Source organism: Echinops telfairi, unplaced genomic scaffold (genome assembly GCF_000313985.2).
Source record: "Echinops telfairi isolate 266 unplaced genomic scaffold, ASM31398v2 ScPeMD7_3533;HRSCAF=4204_0, whole genome shotgun sequence".
Taxonomy (NCBI): domain Eukaryota; kingdom Metazoa; phylum Chordata; class Mammalia; order Afrosoricida; family Tenrecidae; genus Echinops; species Echinops telfairi.
The window spans coordinates 33625481-33645388 of NW_022107431.1; the positions used below are offsets into that span (position 1 = coordinate 33625481).

General features: G+C 44.6%; 1 protein-coding gene across 1 annotated transcript in view; it reads left to right on the forward strand.

The window, feature by feature from the left end:
* MAP3K5 (mitogen-activated protein kinase kinase kinase 5) overlaps positions 1-19908 on the forward strand; it is a 230658-nt gene that overhangs the window by 119072 nt on the left and 91678 nt on the right. The window contains exons 8-10 of the mRNA XM_045294594.1: positions 12079-12191; positions 17263-17422; positions 18314-18467. Coding sequence (XP_045150529.1) covers positions 12079-12191; positions 17263-17422; positions 18314-18467 — 427 coding nt within the window. The remainder of the gene's footprint in view (positions 1-12078; positions 12192-17262; positions 17423-18313; positions 18468-19908) is intronic.

Sequence of the window (19908 nt, forward strand, 5' to 3'; positions counted from 1 at the left end):
AAAAAAACATACTCCTAAAATTTTATTGGATGCTCCTTGCCTTTCTTGGTACTGCTAGGATTCTGTCATCTACCCAGGACTCCGCAAATCGATAGGGAGGACAATGGGATTCTTACAACCAGTTTAGGCTAATTGTCTTGTGAGGCACAGGCTCTCTTGTGAGAATTACATGAGGCAGCATGAGCTAGAGCCCTGGGATTCAGCAGGCATGCAGTGCTAGACCCTTGGTGTGTAATTGTACAGACACCTTGTCTATCTTAACATGTTTGTTCTATCTGACCAAGTTCAACAGAGACTTTGATTAAATTTCCCTATTTCTTAAAATAGGCCTAGGAGTTCTCTCTCTCTTTCTCTTCCCTTCTGAATCTTAGAAAACATTTTAGCTAATTGGGAGAAAAGTAAAAAACGAAAACTCAGTGCCATCAAGTTGCTTCCAACTACTAATGGCCTTAGAGAACTTAATAGAACTCCCACTTCCGGTTCCCAGGTCTATAATCTGAATGGGAGCAGAAGTCCTAATCCTGCAGAGCAGCTGTTGGTTTCAAACTGTTAACCTTGTGTTAGTGAGCCTACGTGGAGCACACTATATCACCAGGGTTCCTTAGAGAAAAGGTATAGAGTCTATATGATAGTTAGACAAGCTTTATACAAATACCTTGTGATACAGCAATCTCTCTACTTGGTATACACCTTAAAGAAATAAAGAGTAGATATATGCACATCCATGTTTATTGCAACAGTATCAATAATAGCAAAAAGATGGAAGAAAGCCGGCACGATCAGCTTTTTTCACCACATTTGCTTATGCCCCCATCTGTCTTCAGCGATCCGTGTCAGGAAGGTGAGCATCTTGGAATGCTGAATTATTAGAACAAAGTGTTCTTGTATTGAGGGAGTACTTGAGTGGACGCCCAATGTCCATCTGCTTCCTTAATACTAAACCTATAAATATATGTACATAGATCTACTTCCCCATTGTCACATATAAATATATTTACATATGTACATGCTTGTATTTACATCTCTATAAATGCCCTTTGCCTCCTAGTTTTTTCCTCTATTTCTTTTAACTTTCCTCTTGTCCCACTATCACATCCAGCCTTCATTTGGGTTTCAGTAATTCCTCTAGGTTACATTGCCCTTGATCAAGCCCCACCAGACCTCCTGCACCCTCCTCGTCATTGATTTTCGGTCACTTGTTGTTCCCTTGTCCCTGTGTTTGTTAACACCCACTTCCTCTCCTCCGCCTCCCCTTCTCCCATGTCCCCGCAGAACTGTCGTTTTCTCCTCCAGCTGGTTTATCCCACCCATCTTATCTAGCTAGACATGCAGAGATAACAATATGCACAAACACAAGACCAAGCAAAACAAAGCAACAATAGAAAATAAAACAATAACTTCAACAACAACAAAAAGGCAACGACCAAAAAAAAGAAAAGCCTATAAATAGTTCAAGGTCTATCTGTTGACCTTTAGGAATGTTTTCCAGTCAGTGTGAGGGGGCTCCTCGCCCTGGCCTCACAGCAAAGGACAAGATTTTAAAGATTCTGGTGGGGCTGAGGCCAAGGGAGGGGGGAGAGCGAAGGAACAAAAAGGTAAGGGGAGAGGGAGGGCAGAGAAGGAAAAGGAAAGTGACATAGGACACTGTCACTGTTTTGAGGAGGGAAATGGGCTATGCAGCTATGTAGAATATGTTTTCTTCGCATGTGTTACATTCCACAAACAAGAGGGAAAGAGCAAGAGGACCAGACAGAGGAAGAAGGGTCCCAGGCTCAGGAAACCCACCGTATTTCCCACGTGTCAGAGCCCCACGCGGGACTGAGTGGCACACAGCTCATTTCAAACAGACAACGCTGTGTGTGTGTACACCGGCCTTGCTCTAATTGCACGTGCCAGGCTGGCCCGGGGGACCTTGGGGAGCAGTGAATTTGTGAAGCTGCATTTGGTTCTGTAGGTGAGGGCGGTCGCGTTCTCAAGGGAGACAGAAAGGCGTTTTCAGAACCTGGAGAGGAAATGAGGTACCTGCACTGCATTAGGATAGTCGTGGCTTTGCGATTGTCCGGCCCTCAAAGGCCCATAGCCAGGATATTAAAAGCTTTGCGTTTGTTTGTAGCACATCCATGTGTTCATTTTTCCATAGTAACTTTGGAAAGAACAGAGAGCCCCTGCCTTATCCCCGGGTCCATTTACGTCACTTGCCAGTGCTGTTCAAACACTACTGTGTGCTTAATGGAGATTGGGTTTTTACATTATTGATGGGGTTGACCTCACTTTGGCAGAGTTATGTAACACACCAGTCAAGATGCAAGTAGACACCAGTGCCTGTTTTCTTTTTGCCAGAGTTGCTGTCTTCCTTTGCCTATCTTTAAGATCCCGCTCCCTTCCCACCCCCCTTCATCTCCCCTGCTGTTCTGGCACCCCCACACTCACCGACCAAGGCCTCATTTTGCTTAGCACTTTATTGTGTCTGTTATGTGTATTTCCGCATTTGGGGCAATTTTATTTTTAGAACTGTATGCTTTCATCGTTCTCAGTAATTCAGCTCGTTGGAGCCCAGTGCAGATGGTTTCTTTGGGACCAGCTGGGCCAGAATGACCTGAGATCTTGGGCAAAACACTCAGTGGACTGAGATTTGCTTTGTGAGCCGGTGCTCAGGGACACGGGCTTTGTGCTTTGGCCTTGATTTAATACCGTATTCAGCCGATGAAGGATTGAATGGAGCTCTTTTATGGCATGAGCACACGGCAGCCCAAGAAGGAGAACACATTATAGGCCATGGTGGAGGCTTCCTAACGTGGCTCGCAGGTATGGAGCCCGAGGGGAGCAAGGAGACCTGCCTTCCTGCCGAGGCTGAGCCGGAGGGCTAGATGGTTGCCACATTCGGAAACGGACGCAGGGTCTGGAAGAATAAGAGTTACTTCACTCTGTGAGCCAAGCCTGATTTGACAGCTCCTGGGCCTTTCCGGTGCTGTATAAATCTTTGCTTCTGAATATGCTGCTCTAACGGATCCATTTTACTTAGCAGATGACCCATAATTAATTTTTACTTCGTAGTGATTCATTACACGGACCAGCACACATGCTTGTGCCTCAAATGTCGGACCCGTTCCTGTAGGTGTTGGACCTGCTGATTCTAAACTGGCACCAGTTTTCTCCTGTCCGCTATAGTTTTTGAGATTCAGAACATACTCCATAGACTACTCTGCTCGGTCATTAGAAAATCAGGATATTTTAATGTAGTCTTAGCTAGCCTTAGATACAGGAAGTTTCCATTGACTGTATTTAAAGTAGTTTATATTGTACTAAATATTTAGGGTCAAGTTATACTTCACATGGTATCTTTTGATCTAAGTATGTATTTGAACAGTGCGAATGACGTGAACTTGGCATTTCCCCCAAGTATCACTTTACTTCTCTTAGGAACTGAATAGCAGGCAGTCCAATTTGTTATCGTTGAAGGGGCCCCAAATAAGGGTCATTGTACAATACATAAAGAGCCCTAACGGCCTAGTGTTTTAGATATTGGACTGCCAACCGCAAGGGTAGCTAGTCCAGTGTCCCAGCTACTCTGTAAGAGAAGGTGAAGCTTTTTGCTCCCATGAGGATTCACAGCCTCAGAACCTGCAGGAGAAGCTCCAGTCTGGGCGATAGAGTCACTGTGAGTCATAATTGGCTGTCTGGTAGTGAGTTTAGAGATTCAAATGTTCAGAAATCCAAAATGGGTCTGTCCAAGTTCATATATATTGTCCAGCCTCCCATATCCAAAAAGAAAAACTGTCATCTAAACAATTCTAACTCGTCGTGACCCTGTAGGACAGACAAGAGCGGTCCCTTTGGGTTTCCAAATTTTTATAGCTTTCAAAAGCTGCAGTATGACTGGTAGGTTTGAACCACTGACTTTAGGATTGGCAGCTCAATGCATAACCAACTAGCCACCCTGGGCCCATATACAACTTCCCTTGGAAGTCCCTTAATACCTCATTCTTTTTCAAATATTTCTTAGCCTTCTCCTGTAATTTGTGGGTCTGAATTCTTCTCCCATTGAAAGCTAGGATGATCAATTAATAAATCAGTGTGACCTATTAGCTGAAAACATGATAGAATGCCATATCTAAGAAACTAGAGTTGATGTGACCTAGCTGATGCAGTCTTCTGAGTCAGTGCCCGTCCTCTGCCTACCGTCACCCTCCGTCCTCCACCCCGACTCGTCCGAGTTCTCCCAGCTGTATCTCTATCTGCTTTCCCACACTGCATAACCTACGAGTGTAGCATTTTAATTTGAGCCTTCGTGGCACAGTGGCTAAGTGCTTGGCTGCTAAGAGGTCAGCTATGTCAAACTCACCAGCTGCTCCTCGGGAGAAGGGTCGTGGTCGGCTTCCGTAAAGATGCACCACTCTGGAAAGCCTGTTGGCCATTCCACTCTGTCCTACTGCATCGCTGGGAGCTGCAACTGGCTTGATGACAATGGCTTGGTTTTTTCACATGTTACTTTGAGAGATTTGGCAGTTCTTAGAAGGAGGAGCCCTGGTGGCATAGCGGGTTCTGTGTTGGGCGGCTAACCCCAAGGTGAGTAGTTCAAAACCACCAGTAGCTCTGAGGGAGAAAGAACATGGCTTTCTAGTCCTGTAAAGAGTTACAGGCTCAGAAACCCACAAGAGCAGTTCTACCCTGTCCCCTAGAAGTGCCACTATGAGCCAGACTCGATGTGATGGCAGCGAGGGAAGGCTGAAAATAGATTGGTGATAAACATGAAAATTATACCTATCGGGACTCACCAAATAGAGCAAGTTAAAATCTCGAGTTACCCCCTTTTTTGTTGGTGGTGTTGACAAAGATGAATGTGCTTGACACAGTGGATGGATGTATCCCCTTACAGAAGGGCCATGGGGAGGAGACGAGCCAGTCAGGGTGCAGTGAACAACGATGAAAGATACAACTTTCCTCTAGTTCTTGAATGCTTCCTCCCCCAACTATCATGATCCCAATTCTGCCTTACAAACCTGGTAGACCAGAGGATGTACACTGGTACAGATAGGAACTGGAAATACAGGGAATCCAGGACGGATGAGCCCTCAGGACCAGTGGTGGGAGTGGCGATACCTGGAGGGTGGAGGGAAGGTGGGGTGGAAAGGGGGAACTGATTACAAGGAACTACATATAGCCCCCTCCCTGGGGGCTAAACAACAGAAAAGTGGGTGAAGAGAGATGTTGGACAGTGTAAGACATGACAAAATAATGATAAATTATCAAGGTTCATGAGGGAGAGGGGCGGGGAGGGAGGGAGGGGAAAATGAGGAGCTGATACCAAGCGCTCAAGTAGAAAACAAATGTTTTGAGAATGATGATGGCAACAAATGTACAAATGTACTAGACACAATAGATGGATGTATGGATTGTGATAAGAGTTGTATGAGTCCCCAATAAAATGATTGAAAAAAAGAGTTGTATGGGCCCCCAATAAAATGAATTTTAAAAGAGAGCGAGGGAGATGAAAATACTGTTTCAGCCTGGGTGCAATGAAAAGGACACTTGCCTACAGCGCTCTTGGGAATGTACATTCATGAGACCTTTCAGAAAAACAATTTTTTTTTTCCAAAAGGCTTAAAATAATTCAAGCCTTTTGATCCAATTTTATCTTTTGGGAACTATCCTAAAGAAATAGCAGATACGAAAGCAAATAGATATTTTCAAAAATGTTCGCTCCTCTGAATTTTATGGTGACGCAAAATGGAAAGAAACCAAATTCCCCCCAAATCAGGGAATTGTTGAACAAGAGTTGCATCCCCTTGTGATGGAATATCTTTCAAAGTATGGTCTTGAGACTGTTGAATAGTGACATGTATCATGATAGAATGTCAGGTAAGAGAGGAAGTTATACAAATAACATGATTCTCTCTTTTTTTGAAAAGTGTGTCTAGTTAAATAGTGGAAGAATATAGTTCACGACAGTGGCTTCTTCTTTGCGAGTTTCCTGTTATACTCAGAAGTGTACCGGTAAATCGTGTAAATGTGAATTGGGATCCCCCTCTCCAGAACAGCTCAGCCTGGTGACTTTATGGATGCATTGCCTTCTTAGGAGACCCGCCCCGAAGGTGCTACAGGGAAGGTGTTGGACTGCTTGTCACACAGTCAGCGGTTCGGAACCACCCATCTCGCTTGGGGGAAAAGATGGGCTATCTGTTCTCATAAAGAGCTACAATCTTCGGGATCCTGTATAGGCAGGGTCCATGGAATGGGTTTGATTTGGAGTTTGGGTCATCTCCCACTGCCTTGCTGTGCTGTGAGTTTGTTTGTGAACGATAATCCCAGATAGATATTTGAGTGTGGGGAAGGGAGCCTGAGAGCCTACTGTAACTACTGTGCATCCCACAGAAAGAAGCACCGCTGTTCGGTCTCAAGCCAGGAAAATGACAGCTTGCTAGAAAGGACTTGACGGGAGCTCAGTTTCCTCTTTAAGGGAAAAGTAGATGTTCTTTTGCTGGAAAGACTTCCACGATATTTCCTTTATTCTTGATTTCGTTGCTGAACATCTCAGTGCAGATGCAAAAGTGGACAACGTCTTTATTATGATGACTTCACTCGGTAATCAAGGGTTTGTGGTTCACAATCCAGTGATAGTGACAGTGATCAAAATAAGCCAGTCCTTGGACCAGAAGACTATTGCTTGGAAAGCTTAAATGAGAATGTGCATCTTGTAAATGAAGTACTGAATTGAAGACTATAAATTATTTCCCTCAACAAATACTTATAACTAAAATAGAAAGGAAAACTTTTCATGGAAATAACTCCATACCCATTATGTAATTGTGAAATTCTCCTGAAAATACGAATGTCTAATTCCCTCCATAAGATTCATTTCATTAAGTGTTTACTTTCCCTTCCCTCATGACTAACCAATCTTCTACATTTATAGATACTTTTGCCCTGCTAATCAATGTTTACAGATTTCCTTACGCAAGGGCTTTTTGCATTTTTTATATATCCATTGAGCCGCATACTTGTGAAAGCATGATATTTCAAGACGTACACCTTTTTTGGTGCATTCCCTTGGATTCATTTCATCAGTATTGCCAAGACAACTGCTGTTTGAAATATCAACATTCAGTCTACTGAGACTGATCAAATATAGTTTATGAAAAGTCCCATTCTATTTTATGTAAACTTTATCCCTTACACGGTTTTTCTCTGCTTTTTCTGCTCATTTTGATTTTTCCTGTCTCCCAATTTCCTTTTACTAAAAAAGAAAGAGAAAAAGATAGGAAATGGGGGAAAAAACAAACAAACAACTGAAAGACAACACACATAACACAGAGTAAATAGCAACGATGCAGAGAAAAGGATTCAAGCTTTGGAATCTGTCAGAACCAGGTAATGTTGCAGCTTATCCACTTCTAAGCGATGTGCCTTAAATTTCTGTGCTCCACCTTCCTGGTACACTAGAGATGATTCCATTTAACTTAAAGAGCTGTAAGACTCCTAAATATTATGCCGGAGGCCTCACACCTAGTTGTTTTTTAGGCACCGAATAATCTGTTGTGACCAAACGTGATATCTTTCTCAGATTAGTATTTACTTAGCCGTCCATGGTACATTCAGTATCCTTCATCAGTATCATAATTCAAAGACATGTCATATGGCCCATGCCTCGATGTAAAGAAAATAAAAATCCACAACTGGACCAAAGACAACAAACGTAATGGTAAATGGGAAACAGTTCAAAGTTTTCAAATTTTTATTTTACTCGGAAACACAACCAGCACTCAAAAATGCAGCAGTTAAAAAATCAAACGATGTATTGCATTGGGCAGATCTGCTTCAAAAGACATCTTTAAAGTGGTAAAGAGTAAAGACGTCATTTTGTGAACCCAGGTTTCCCCGAGCCAAGTCCTGGTGTTTTCTGTTGTAAAGCTGGAAAGTAATTAAGGAAGACAGAAGAAGAAGAATTGATACATTTGGATGATATTGTTGTATTGAATATTGAATACATCACTGACTGCCAGAAGAATGAAGAAATCTGGCTTGGAAGAAGCGTAGCCAGAACGTTGTTTAGAAATGAAGAGGTCAGACTTCGTCTCGCGTACCTGGGCCATGGTATCGGGAGGAACAAACCCTGGGAAGGACGTCGTGCCTGGTGAAGGAGGGTCAGCGACAAAGAGAGAGCCCCTCAATGACAGGAGCGAGCCCAGCGGCTGCAACAGTGGCCCCAGTGTAACGGCGATGGCGAGGTCAGTGCAGGACTAGGCGGTGCGTCCTTCTCTTAGCCTGGGGGGTGCTAGGAATCAGGACCGAGTCAGCGGTGGCTAACCACCACGCCAGACCGAGAGAAAAGTTTTGGTTCATTGAAGCCACCCACTTGTCATATAGCAAGCACTGCATGCTTAAAGTGCCTCCCCATTTGGGTTGGTTGGTATTTGCTCCAAGGCCATGTAGACTGGTAGCAGACCTACAGGACCGATTCGAACTGCTCCTTCAGGCTTTCCTACACTGTAATGTATACACAAGCAGATGGCCTGGTCTGCTCTCCCTTCTAGCAGCTGATGGATTCTAATAGCTGCTCCCCCTGACCTGGTCTTGTTAGTGCTGTTGGGTCAGCACTTTGGCTTCAGTCAATTTGAACTCAGGGGAACTTCCTGTGACATCATAGAGTATCCTCAGGGTATTTCTGACTATCAGTTCTCAAAAATTATGTAATTAATTTTAAATAATTATTATTAATTGGATGTTAATGCATATATCATTCCATAGTTCAATCACATCCAACAGTATTTTACAATTGCTACCACATCCGTTTCCAAACACTCTTTTCCTTCCTGGACTCCTTGATATCATCTCCCTTTTACCTCCTCTCCACTCCCCTGTCCCCCCTGCCCCCCCTGCCCCCCAAACCCCTCATTCTAGTTGCCGTCCCTATAGGATCTTCGATAGGGGTTCATATACCGAGAAACATGTAACACAACTTCAAGAGGGTGACCCCAAAGTGACTGTCAGTTTCACAGGAGCTCACCCAGTCTTTCTTCCAAACAGCCTTTCACGTCGGGGTTGAGCGTTTAACTATTGCACTGCCAGGGATCCGTTTTCCCCCCTCGAGGAAACGAGCCCCACCACATAACACTGGCTCGGCCACGTCTTGGTTGCTGTGCAACCTGACCAAAAGCTCGGCGCCTTTGGAAAGGGTGCTGTTTCCCAGGGAGGGCCACTCGTTCAGAGTGGACAGAACACAGGGCCACTGACCCAGCACGGTGCCAGGAGCTGGAGCAGGAGCAGGGCTCCCGACACTGGGGTTTTTCAGTTGCTTGAGGTGGCAGCACAACTCAACCCGGTACATCATCTTTTGTGAAAATGGATCAAGAATATTCCATTTCATGATTTTCGCCTTGAGAGGTGCTGGTACTTTTATGTAGTTTGAATCTGAAAGAAAGTACCTCATTGAGTTCGCATGCCTATCACCTCTATTCTGACGGCCCTTGTGGGTTTCAGAGATGCTCACCCTTTACTGGAGTAGGGAGTAGAACGCCTCATCTGTCTCCTGAGGAGGGGCTGGCTGGTAGTGTCGAACACTACTGACTTTGTGGTTAACCACCCAGTGCATAACCACTATGCCACCAAGGCTCCTTAAAAGAAAACAGAGAAGGAAATTTGGAGCCTGGACCGAGACAAGAGAAATGATGACAAGGATTAGGCCCATCGTTGTTGCTGTTACTAAATGGTACTCACGGATGGAGAGGAAGCTCGGTTCTCCCTAGCAGTAAGTGAAAGGACATGCTCATGGAAGCCGCCGTGTAGGTACCAGGGACTTATAAATCTATTCCTCAGTTTGTTATGATAAAGTAATGGATTCCAATAATATTAAGATGCAGCACATTGAAGGCGCTATGCAATTCACCAGTGTGGTCCAAGGATGTAGCATTCTGATCCTATACTTTGATCAAGATCAGGCTTCAGAACACTGAAGAAAGTGGATGGGAAAGAACTAGGAGGCAAAGGGCATTTATAGAGGTCTAAATACAGGCATGTACATATGTAAATATATTTATATATGACAATGGGGAAATAGACCTATCCTATGTGCATATATTTATAAGTTTAGTATTAAGGTAGCAGATGGACATTGGGCCTCTACTCAAGTACTCCCTCAATGCAAGAATACTTTGTCCTATAAACTGGCATTCCATGATGCTCACCTTCCCAACATGATCGCTGAAGACAAAGTGGGTGCATAAGCAAATGTGGTGAAGAAAGTTGATAGTGGCCGGCTATCAAAAAATATAGTGTCTGGTGCCTTAAAGTCTTAAAGATAAACAAGTGGCCATCTAGCTGAGAAGAAACAAAGCCCACATGGAAGAAGCACACCAGCCTGTGTGATCAGGAGTTGTCGAGAGGATCAGGTATCAGGCATCAAAGAACGAAAAATAATACCATTGCAGAGTGGAGACCCAAAGCCCATCAGTAGGCAACTGGACATCCCTTACAGAAGGGTTGCGGGGAGGAGACAAGTGTCAGGGTGTAGTATAGCACTGATGGAACATACAACTTTCCTCTAGTTTTTTAATGTTTCCTCCCTCCACTATCATGATCCCAATTCTACTGAACAAATCCAGCTAGACCAGAGCATGTACACTGGTACAGGTAAGAGCTGGGAATCCAGGACAGATAAACCCCTCCGGACCAATACTGAGGTAGCAGCAATACCAGGAGGGTAAGGGGAAGGTGGGGGCCAAAGGGGGCACTGATCACAATGATGTACATCTACATATAACCCCCTCCCTGGGGGACGGACAACAGAAAAGTGGGTGGAGGGAGACGTTGGACAGTGTAAGACATGACAAAATAATAATGTATGAATTACCAAGGGTTTGGGAGGGAGAGGAGGTGGGGAGGGAGGGGAAAAATGAGCTGGTAGCAAGGGCTCAAATAGGAAAAAAATGTTTTGAGAATGATGATGGCAACAAATGTACAATGTGCTTGACACAATGGATGGATGGATGGATTGTGATAAGAGTTGTACGAGCCCTCAAAAAAAAGAAAGAAAGTGGATGGGTTTTTTTTGCGTCTTCTGTGAGCTTCTGTGCAGATCCCTTCTCCCCTCCTGGCTGTTGGTAAGGAAGGGTCGTCGTTCTCTTCATTCTTAAGTGTGGATCTTGGGCTCTAATGCTGTCGGCCGGACCTCTCCTCTGTCCCCACTCTCCCCTCTCTCTCTCCCACTTTCTTTTCCTGATGAGCACTCGTCCTTTATCGGTTGTATTAATCTTTTCAAAGAACAAACCTTTGACACTATTGATTTTCTCAACTGTGCATCTGCTTTCTCATTCATTGATTTCTGTTCGGTTCTTTTTCATAGCTATTGTTTCCTTGTGTCTCCTTTGGGGCTAGTATGTTATGCTTGCTCTGAAGGGAAGCTTAGGGCATTGATCTAGCAACCATGCTGCATTTCCAAAATACACATTTAAAGGCATACGTATTTTGCATCCCACAAATTTTACCACAATGAGCCTTTTCTTGTGGTTCAATTCAGATGCCTTCTGGTTTTCAGTGTGATTTCTTCTCTGCCCCTGGGCTATTCAGAAGTGAGTCGCCAAATATTCAGATATTTGGGATTTTTCTAATCACCTCTCTCTGTTCTGGTAAGAGAATGCCACTAGTCTTATAGAATTATTCTTTTGATATGTTTTTCAGATGATCATCCTCAATGTTTTGTATATTTTAAGAATTTAAAAAAGAGCACCAAGAAGTGAACTTCTTTTTAATATGTGCAAGGTTCTCATTAAAAAAAAATTATCCACTGCCTACATACACGCATACATGCATTCATAGATTTTTGGTAGCATGGTGAGAGGACTTTTAAAAGGCTGGCACTCGCTGGGCAAGGGTGAATTCAGTGGGAGAATGCAGTGGAGCTGGGGGAAGGATAGGCAGTTCCTTATGCATTAAATCCTAAGTCAAATAGCACACCAGAATCTGGGGTGAAGGCCAGTGGAATATTTTTACTTACTCAGGCACTGGAGTTATGTAAACAGAAGCTATTACACACCCAGGGTTTCGTGATTGAGAAAGTGAACTTGTGCGTTTGTTTTTTCATAGGTTCAAAAAGGCATTTGAATCCGAGCCAACACTACAGTCAGGAATCAATTACGCGGTACTCCTCCTGGCAGCCGGGCACCAGTTTGAATCTTCCTTTGAGCTCCGGAAAGTTGGTAATTGGGGCTTGTTGTTTCACATGGAAACCCAGACACGGAACCCAATTGGGTGCCGAGAAGAAAGGACCGGCTCAGACTTCCTGCTGGGGGAGAGAAGGGGAAGGGGTTATCATATTTTCTTCTTCTTCTTTTTATTTTTAAATTATATTTTCATAGTATTTCACACTCTGGGGCAGAAAACTGATAGGAGGATGAAATTCAGTGGTCCACGTATTTCACCAGTTGCTAAGTGTCCCCGCCACCCCCAGCCCAACTTAAAGCAAGCGGTATGAAAGGTAAACAGGATGCTTTCCTTTCCGAGCTTCTAAACTGGAAAACGTGTCCTGGTCAGGAGAAGCCTCGTTCCCCGCAGCGTCAGTGAGGTGAAGCTCGTGCTGCCGTCCGTTGTCTATCTTGTTGGTTGCCATGGAGTCGGATCGGGGGCAGCCCCACGTGTGCAGAGGGGCTGCTCTGTGGGGCTATCCAGCCTGTGATGTGTTGGGATGCAGCGCCCCAGAACTACCTGCCGAGGTGTGTCTGGGTGACCGCAAGCTGGCAGCCTTTTGGCTAAGTCCAGAGCTTCACGGTCCACGCCTTGTCCAGACGTTTGTTCAGAATCTGCTGCCTTTCATATGTGGCTTTTTGTTTTTTGTTTTTTTCCAAGGGATGCATTCTTCAAAAGAAGGCTAGTTAATGAAATGGGAGGAGTAATGAAGTTGATACTGATAGCAGTGTGGAGATTATGTATTTTGGCAACCACCATCGATTGAAGCCAAAATCATTAAGTTAAAAAACATTTAAAAAATAATAAAACAAGACAAGCAAACACTGCATATTTACAGGGTACCACCGTGCTACTCCCAGATCGCTTGCTCGTCACTAAGGGACAAATATCCCTTCCCACGGGAGGCCACTGATGTCAGTGATGTGCTCAGTGTCATTGACAGTGGGGTGGCCAGACACTGCCTCATGACACAATGAGTATGAAATGCACAGCCTCTAGGGCAGCGGTTCTCAACCTTCCTAATGCCTGGACCCTTCAACACAGTTCCTCATGTGGTGGTGACCCCCCAACCATAAAATTATTTTCGTTGCTACTTCATAACTGTCATTTTGATACTGTTAAGAATCGGGCAACCCCTGTGAAAGGGTCGTTCGATCCCCAAAGGGGTCGCGACCCACAGGTTGAGAACCGCTGCTAATGGCATCACCCAAAGCGTTTTACCAGAATCTGGTCCACTATTTAGAGCGAATGTCCAACCAGTAGGAATCCCAGTGTATAGAGAAATCAGTTCAACAGCCCTATGAGGAAGTCGTCAGAGAAATCCAGGGAGTGAGGCCACTCTGGAAGACACAGGAAAATCAGTGTCCAGAAGAAAGGGTGCGTGGTTTGGGTCAGTTAAAAGAGATTTAGAGACAATAAAATACAAATGCAATGACTGATCCTTGACTCAGAGTTTTGGGAACAGTTAGGAAGTTTGCATCCGGACAGGATATTCGCTATGAAGGAGCCATTTGTATAGTCGTCTAATCGCACGAGGCATTGGTGGCCCCGTGGTATAGTTCTTGCCTTCTTTGTGGGCGAGCTGGGCCGGTGCACTTTGTACACAGCCACCACAGTCCGTGGTGGCTTTCTGGTTGCTATGGCACCGACCACATGTCAACAGAACTTGCAGACTAACACGGACTAGGAAGACCACAGCAGCCTAACCCACCACGGATCGTGGAGAAGACACAGGACTAGCCAGCATTTTGTTTTGTAATACATAGGGTCCCTGTGAGTTGGGGAACAATGCCAGCAGCTGATAACAATGATAGACTAGGGTACATAGGAGAATCTATGTTGCAGGGCTTTGGGGTGAATTGCCATGTGCCTGTAACTTAAAATGGTTAGGCAAAACGTATTCAGGAAGATGAAGCAATAGGAAAATGGCCCTTATTAACAATTGTTGAATGTCCAAGTATGGTATCGATTTGTATGCATGGTATAGTTTCTGTTTGTATATGTTTGAAATTTGTTGTCGTGGAAACTTAAAAGAAGCTATCTCATGTCCATCACGGACAAGCAGAAGCCATTTGACATTGTATAACTGCACTGAGCTTTGTTCTTCTCACTACAAAGGGGCATCATCTCTAACTCATTGTGTTGCATGAGTTGGGAGAGTGAACATTTCCACGATGTCATGCACTGTGATTAAAAAGCCAATGCCTCATCTTTCTCCCTCAGAGTAGCCGGTGGATTCAAACTCCTGACCTTGTGGTTGGCAGCCCAACACGTAGTCCAGTATGCCATGATGCCGACTGGTAGGCCTACAGTAGTGCAGTTACAGCTCCGTGCCCTCATTTTCTACATTAAAATAGCCTCGAGTCTAGGAACGGCTGCAGAGTGATAAACTATATTTGAAAATAACTATTAAAAGTATTTGATACTTCAGAGGTCAACCAATTCTAATTAGACTATTGTCAAAATGCTGAGGGGTTCACCAGGAATTCAAAAATTGATCAAAGAATTGGTAGTTCAAACAGCAGTGGCATATTATTTATTGCTAATGCATTTAGCCAAAAAATTTTAAAGACAAAAATGTAGAGCTGTGAAGGCCGTGGTGAGCCGTCCACTTTTGTTGAGCCGACCCCAGCTTGTGGCTACCGCGTGCGTCAGCAGAGAACTCTGCTTCCTAGGGTTTTCAGGGGTTAGTATGTTTTAGAAATAGATCTCCAGAACGCCGCTGCTGGACTTGAGCCCACTAGCCCTGTGGTGATAGCCACATTCATTATCGGTTGGCACCTCCAGAAACTGAATGGACTTGGGAGGCAGGTCCTTTGCTGACAGACATACTTGTCCATCAGAGATCATGTTTTAGCCATTTGGCCTTGTAAATCAAAAGCCTTCAACAGGTTCTTGCCCTGAGCCAGGCGTGAAGCAACTTCTGAGCCTCTGTCCTACAGAAATAATTTGATGCATCAGAATGCTTCCAAAGCTCAAACCAACTCACCATCATTGAGTCAGTGCTGATGGAGAGGACAGGGCAGACTGCCCCTGTGGATTCCCAAGACTGCAGCTCTTTATGAGAGCAGAAAGCCCCGTCTTTCTCCCGTGGAGCGGCTGGTAGTTTCGAACTGCTGACCTTGAATAACCTATAACAACCCAAAGCATAACCATTACACCACCAGGGCTCCTCTTAAGAGAACTCTTAAATATTAAAAGTGAGAGCCCATTCTTAACTCCATACTCAAAAGCTCTTAAGCATTTCCTGAGGGAAATTTGACAAAATGTATCAATACATGAAAGGGGCACATTTTTTGCCTGAGGCAAGTCTGCTTCTAGGTCTAGGTATCTCCAGGTAAGGTCCCTGATGCACCTGGGCAGTGTCAGCGTTCTGCTGCTAATCAAATGTTTGATGGATCAGGGGTGCCTTTGAAGAAATATCTGGTGAGCTACTTTATAAAAAATAAAAACAGTCATCATCATAATACTAAGAAGAATATGTAATAAAAATAATAAGGGTTCCTGAGGAGTAGGGTGGAGAAGGGAGGGGATAAAGGGGAGCTGATATCAAAGAGTTCAAGAAGAAAGAAAATGTTTTCAAACTGATGGTGGTAGCAATTGTACAATTATGCTTGATCTAATTGAATTATGGAATGTTAAAATATCAGCAAGAGCTCCCAATAAAATGATTAATTTTTTGAAAAGGTTGTAAACAACAACAATCAGTCATTAACAACAAAACCCACATGGAAGAGGCACACCAGCCTGTGTGATCACGAGGTGTCGGTGGGATCAGGTATCAGGCATCAAAGACCCAGAACAAAAAATCATATCGATGTGAATGAGGGGGAGTGCAGAGTGGAGACCCAAAGCCCATCTGTAGACAACTGGACATCCTCTTACAGAAGGGTTACAAGGAAGAGACAAGCCAGTTAGCATGCAGTATAGCACTGATGAAACATACAACTTTCCTCTAGTTGTTTAATGCGTTCCCCCACCCCCCACACCCTATCATGACCCCAATTCTACCTTACAAATCTGGCTTGACCAGAGCATGTACACAGGTACAGATAAAAGCTGGAAACACAGGGAATCCAAGACAGATAAACCCCTCAGGACCAATAATGAGAGTATTGATACCAGGAGGGGAAGGGGAAGGTGGGGCAGAAAGGGGGAACCAATCACAATGATCTACATATAACCCTCTCCCTGGGGGACAGACAACAGAAAAGTGAAGGGAGACATCTGTCAGTGTAAGACATGAAAAAAAAATTATAAATTATCAAGGGTTCATGAGGGAGGGGAGGGGAGGGGAGGGAGGGAAAATGAGCTGAAACCAAGGGCTCAAGTAGAAAGAAAATGTTTTGAAAATGATGATGGCAACAAATGTGCTTGACACAATGGATGTATGGATTGTGATAAGAGCTGTAAAAGCCCCCAATAAAATGATTCTTTAAAAAATCAGTCATTGAACATCCTCTGGGCATTTTCTATTGTGACACGCAGGAGATTTCCCGGAATGGAAATCAACTGGAAGTAACTGGCTTAATTCTCTCTCTCTCTCTCACACACATACACACACACACATGCACACAGGCTTAAAAAGATTTGTAGAAACATGGAATTAAACTCACTCTCAGCTATCGAGTCAATGTAAACTCATAGCAACCCCAAACTCAGAGTTCAACCCCAATGTAAGCTCATGGCAATGTAAACTCAAAGCAATAGGACAGGAAGAACTGCCCTGTGGTTTTCTAAGACTGAAACTGTTATTGAATAGACAACCCGGTCTTTCTTCTGCAGAGCAGCTGGTAGTTTTGAACTGCTGACCTTATAGATTACAGCCCAATGCCACGAGGGCTCCTATGGAATTAAAATATAGCGGGACTAATTCCATGAGCTTTTTGAAATTGTGTGCGCGCGCGTGTATGTGTGTGCGTGTATGCGTGAGTGTGCGTGCGTGCGTGTAAAGCTTGAACTGTTTTTATTAGAAAATTACCGTTATTGTCATCTGAAATAGAAAGTGTCACTTTGCTCGTTAGCAAGAAGCCGACTGCCTGCTGACGGTGTGCTTGTAACACTGTGCCCTGCTCGTTTTTTTAGGGGTGAAGCTAAGTACCCTTCTTGGTAAAAAGGGAAACTTGGAAAAACTCCAGAGCTTCTGGGAAGTTGGCTTTTTTCTGGGGGCCAGTGTTCTTGCCAACGACCACATGAGAGTCATCCAAGCATCTGAGAAGCTCTTTAAGCTGAAGACGCCGGCCTGGTAATATTGGACTGTTGCACTTTTCTACAGCCAGTCCCCATACACCGCTCCTCTCGCTTGGTCTCCTGTTACATTTATTGAGCTGAAAATTAGGTTATTTACTTGCAGGATTAAATGCAGATGCTAGAGGAAAGTGAGTGTTTATAAGGAAAGGAAATGTGTTGAAGATAGGTTGTGATGAGTGAGCATAGTTTATTTGTAATTGTCGCATTTTGCTGTGATAATAACACAATAGTACTGACTGTCACTAAAACAATGCTCTCCATTTCCACTATCTTAATGCATATGGAATGTTAACATATATGCTTATAGTTGACAAAGTGCCTGCCTGTCTAGTATATTCCCCCTTGGTTTTCCCAACTCTTGCCTTTGAGGCCCCCTTAGTCTTGTTAGGCTTAAGGAGATTTGTAAAATACATAAATCGAGGGGCTTCAGAGCAAAATAAAGACTCCTTCCTTAGGAAGGGTCTATTTGCAAAAAACAATTCCTTAAGGAAGAGTGTTTGAAAGCAAGGTCATTACTACTTCCTTGAATAGAATGTAGACGTTCTTTTAAGCACCTTATTCTATGAGACTGCATGACTCCCAGCCAAGTTGCTTCTGTTCTCTACCTTTCCGTTTCCACGTCTAGGAAGCAGGGATAAAGCGGTCCTCCTGGACTGGATTTTTGTAAGATTTAAATGAGATGATGTGTTAAAGTCCGAGGCTTTGGGGAGCGCCCACCTGCACAGCATACAATAGACGATGAAGAAATGCCTGGTGACGATGGTCACACCCTTGTTCAGGCCAGGTTTCACTTACACCTAGAGAAGAATGCTGGGGTGCACGGTACCTGGTGGCTCTCGGTGTGGCCGCTTTGTAAGTTTTGTGTGTGTGTATGTTTAAATCGCAGGTACCTCAAGTCGATTGTGGAGACCATTTTGATATATAAGCATTTTGTGAAACTGCCCACAGAGCAGCCTGTGGCCAAGCAGGAACTCGTGGACTTCTGGATGGATTTCCTGGTGGAGGCCACCAAGACCGATGTGACCGTCGTCAGGTTTCCAGTGAGTACTCTTCCTCTGCTCATTCGCTTTCTTGCCTTTTCCTTGGGGGCGTCTCACTCCGTGACGCTAGCCCTGTTCACTCGCCCCTCGCCCATTACCGTGCAGTCCATTCCGACCCCCGGAGACTGTGCACGGGACAGAGCTGCCCCGGGGGCTTCTGAAGCTGGACATTTTTACGGGGCTAGAAAGCCTCATCTTTCTCCTGCAGGGTGACCGGTAGTTTTGAGCTGCTGACCTTGCAGAGTCAGCAGCCCAACGCATCACCCCCTGTGCCACCAGGACCCCGTGTAGTAGTATGAAGGCTTTGATTTTCCTGTCCCGGGGGATGTCCATCGTTTTCAGTTGTTTGTCATTCAGTGCAACTGATTTGCATGAGCTTACTTCTAAAGATAACCTCTCAAAATCCGAGAACCGAGGGACATGCCTGTGCGTTCACTGGCCATGGGATGTGTATGCTTTCTTTTGAAAAGCGGTCGAGGGTGCTTCCCGAGCTGCTCCGTGAGCGAACGCAGCAAGTCAAGATGGCTCTGCAGACTGGGAGGGTGGACGTGTTTGATGACGAGTGATGTTTTGGACGCGATATCTTAGCATGTCTTAGCATGTTTTCAGAGCTTCGCTTCTCTATGGTAGAATGATTTTTCATTGTATGTATACACGCAACGAATGTGGCCATTCATCTCTTGATGTGATTGCCACTATTGCTGTAACAGCCCCCCACCCCTGAGTATTAATCTGTACCCACCATGTGGGGCACACTTGTGCGTAGTACCTTTCGTCTCTACTTCAGTGTCTGTAGGTCATGAGAAATAACCTGTCTCAGACTCTGTCTGCCATTCATTGTGGCTAGTCTTTAAACCAAAAGCCAAACTCATTGTCACAGAGTCGATTCCAACGCAGAATGACCCGTAGGACCGAGTAGGACCATCCCTTGTGGGTTTCCAGAAAGTTCCATCATTCGACCATGGAGTGACCAGTAGGTTCAAGCTATCCATCTTACAGTAGCTGCCCAGTGGGTAGCCACTGTGCCACGAAGGCTCCTTGGAGGACATTAAACATACAAGTGTACGTACACACACGATGAGTTTTCAAAAAGTTCATGAAAACAAACAAAAACCCCAAAAAGCTCATGAAAAGATAGTGAAAATTTCTTGCCAACTTAGTAAAGCACTGTGTGTGTGCATGTGCATTTAAATGTACACCAGACGTGCACATATATAGATTTTAATTTGGGTTAACTGTCTGTAACAGCACATTTGCCAGTTTAGCCGTCTTATGCATATGCTGCACTGACACACACACACACACACACACACACACACACACCGTGTCGGTGCCGTGTGCCATCTTCACTGTTCGTTTCCAAGAGTGTCATCGCCCGTGGCAGAAACCCAGCAACCCTGACGCAGAATCCCCGCTCTCCTGCCTCCCGCCTGCCTCCGCT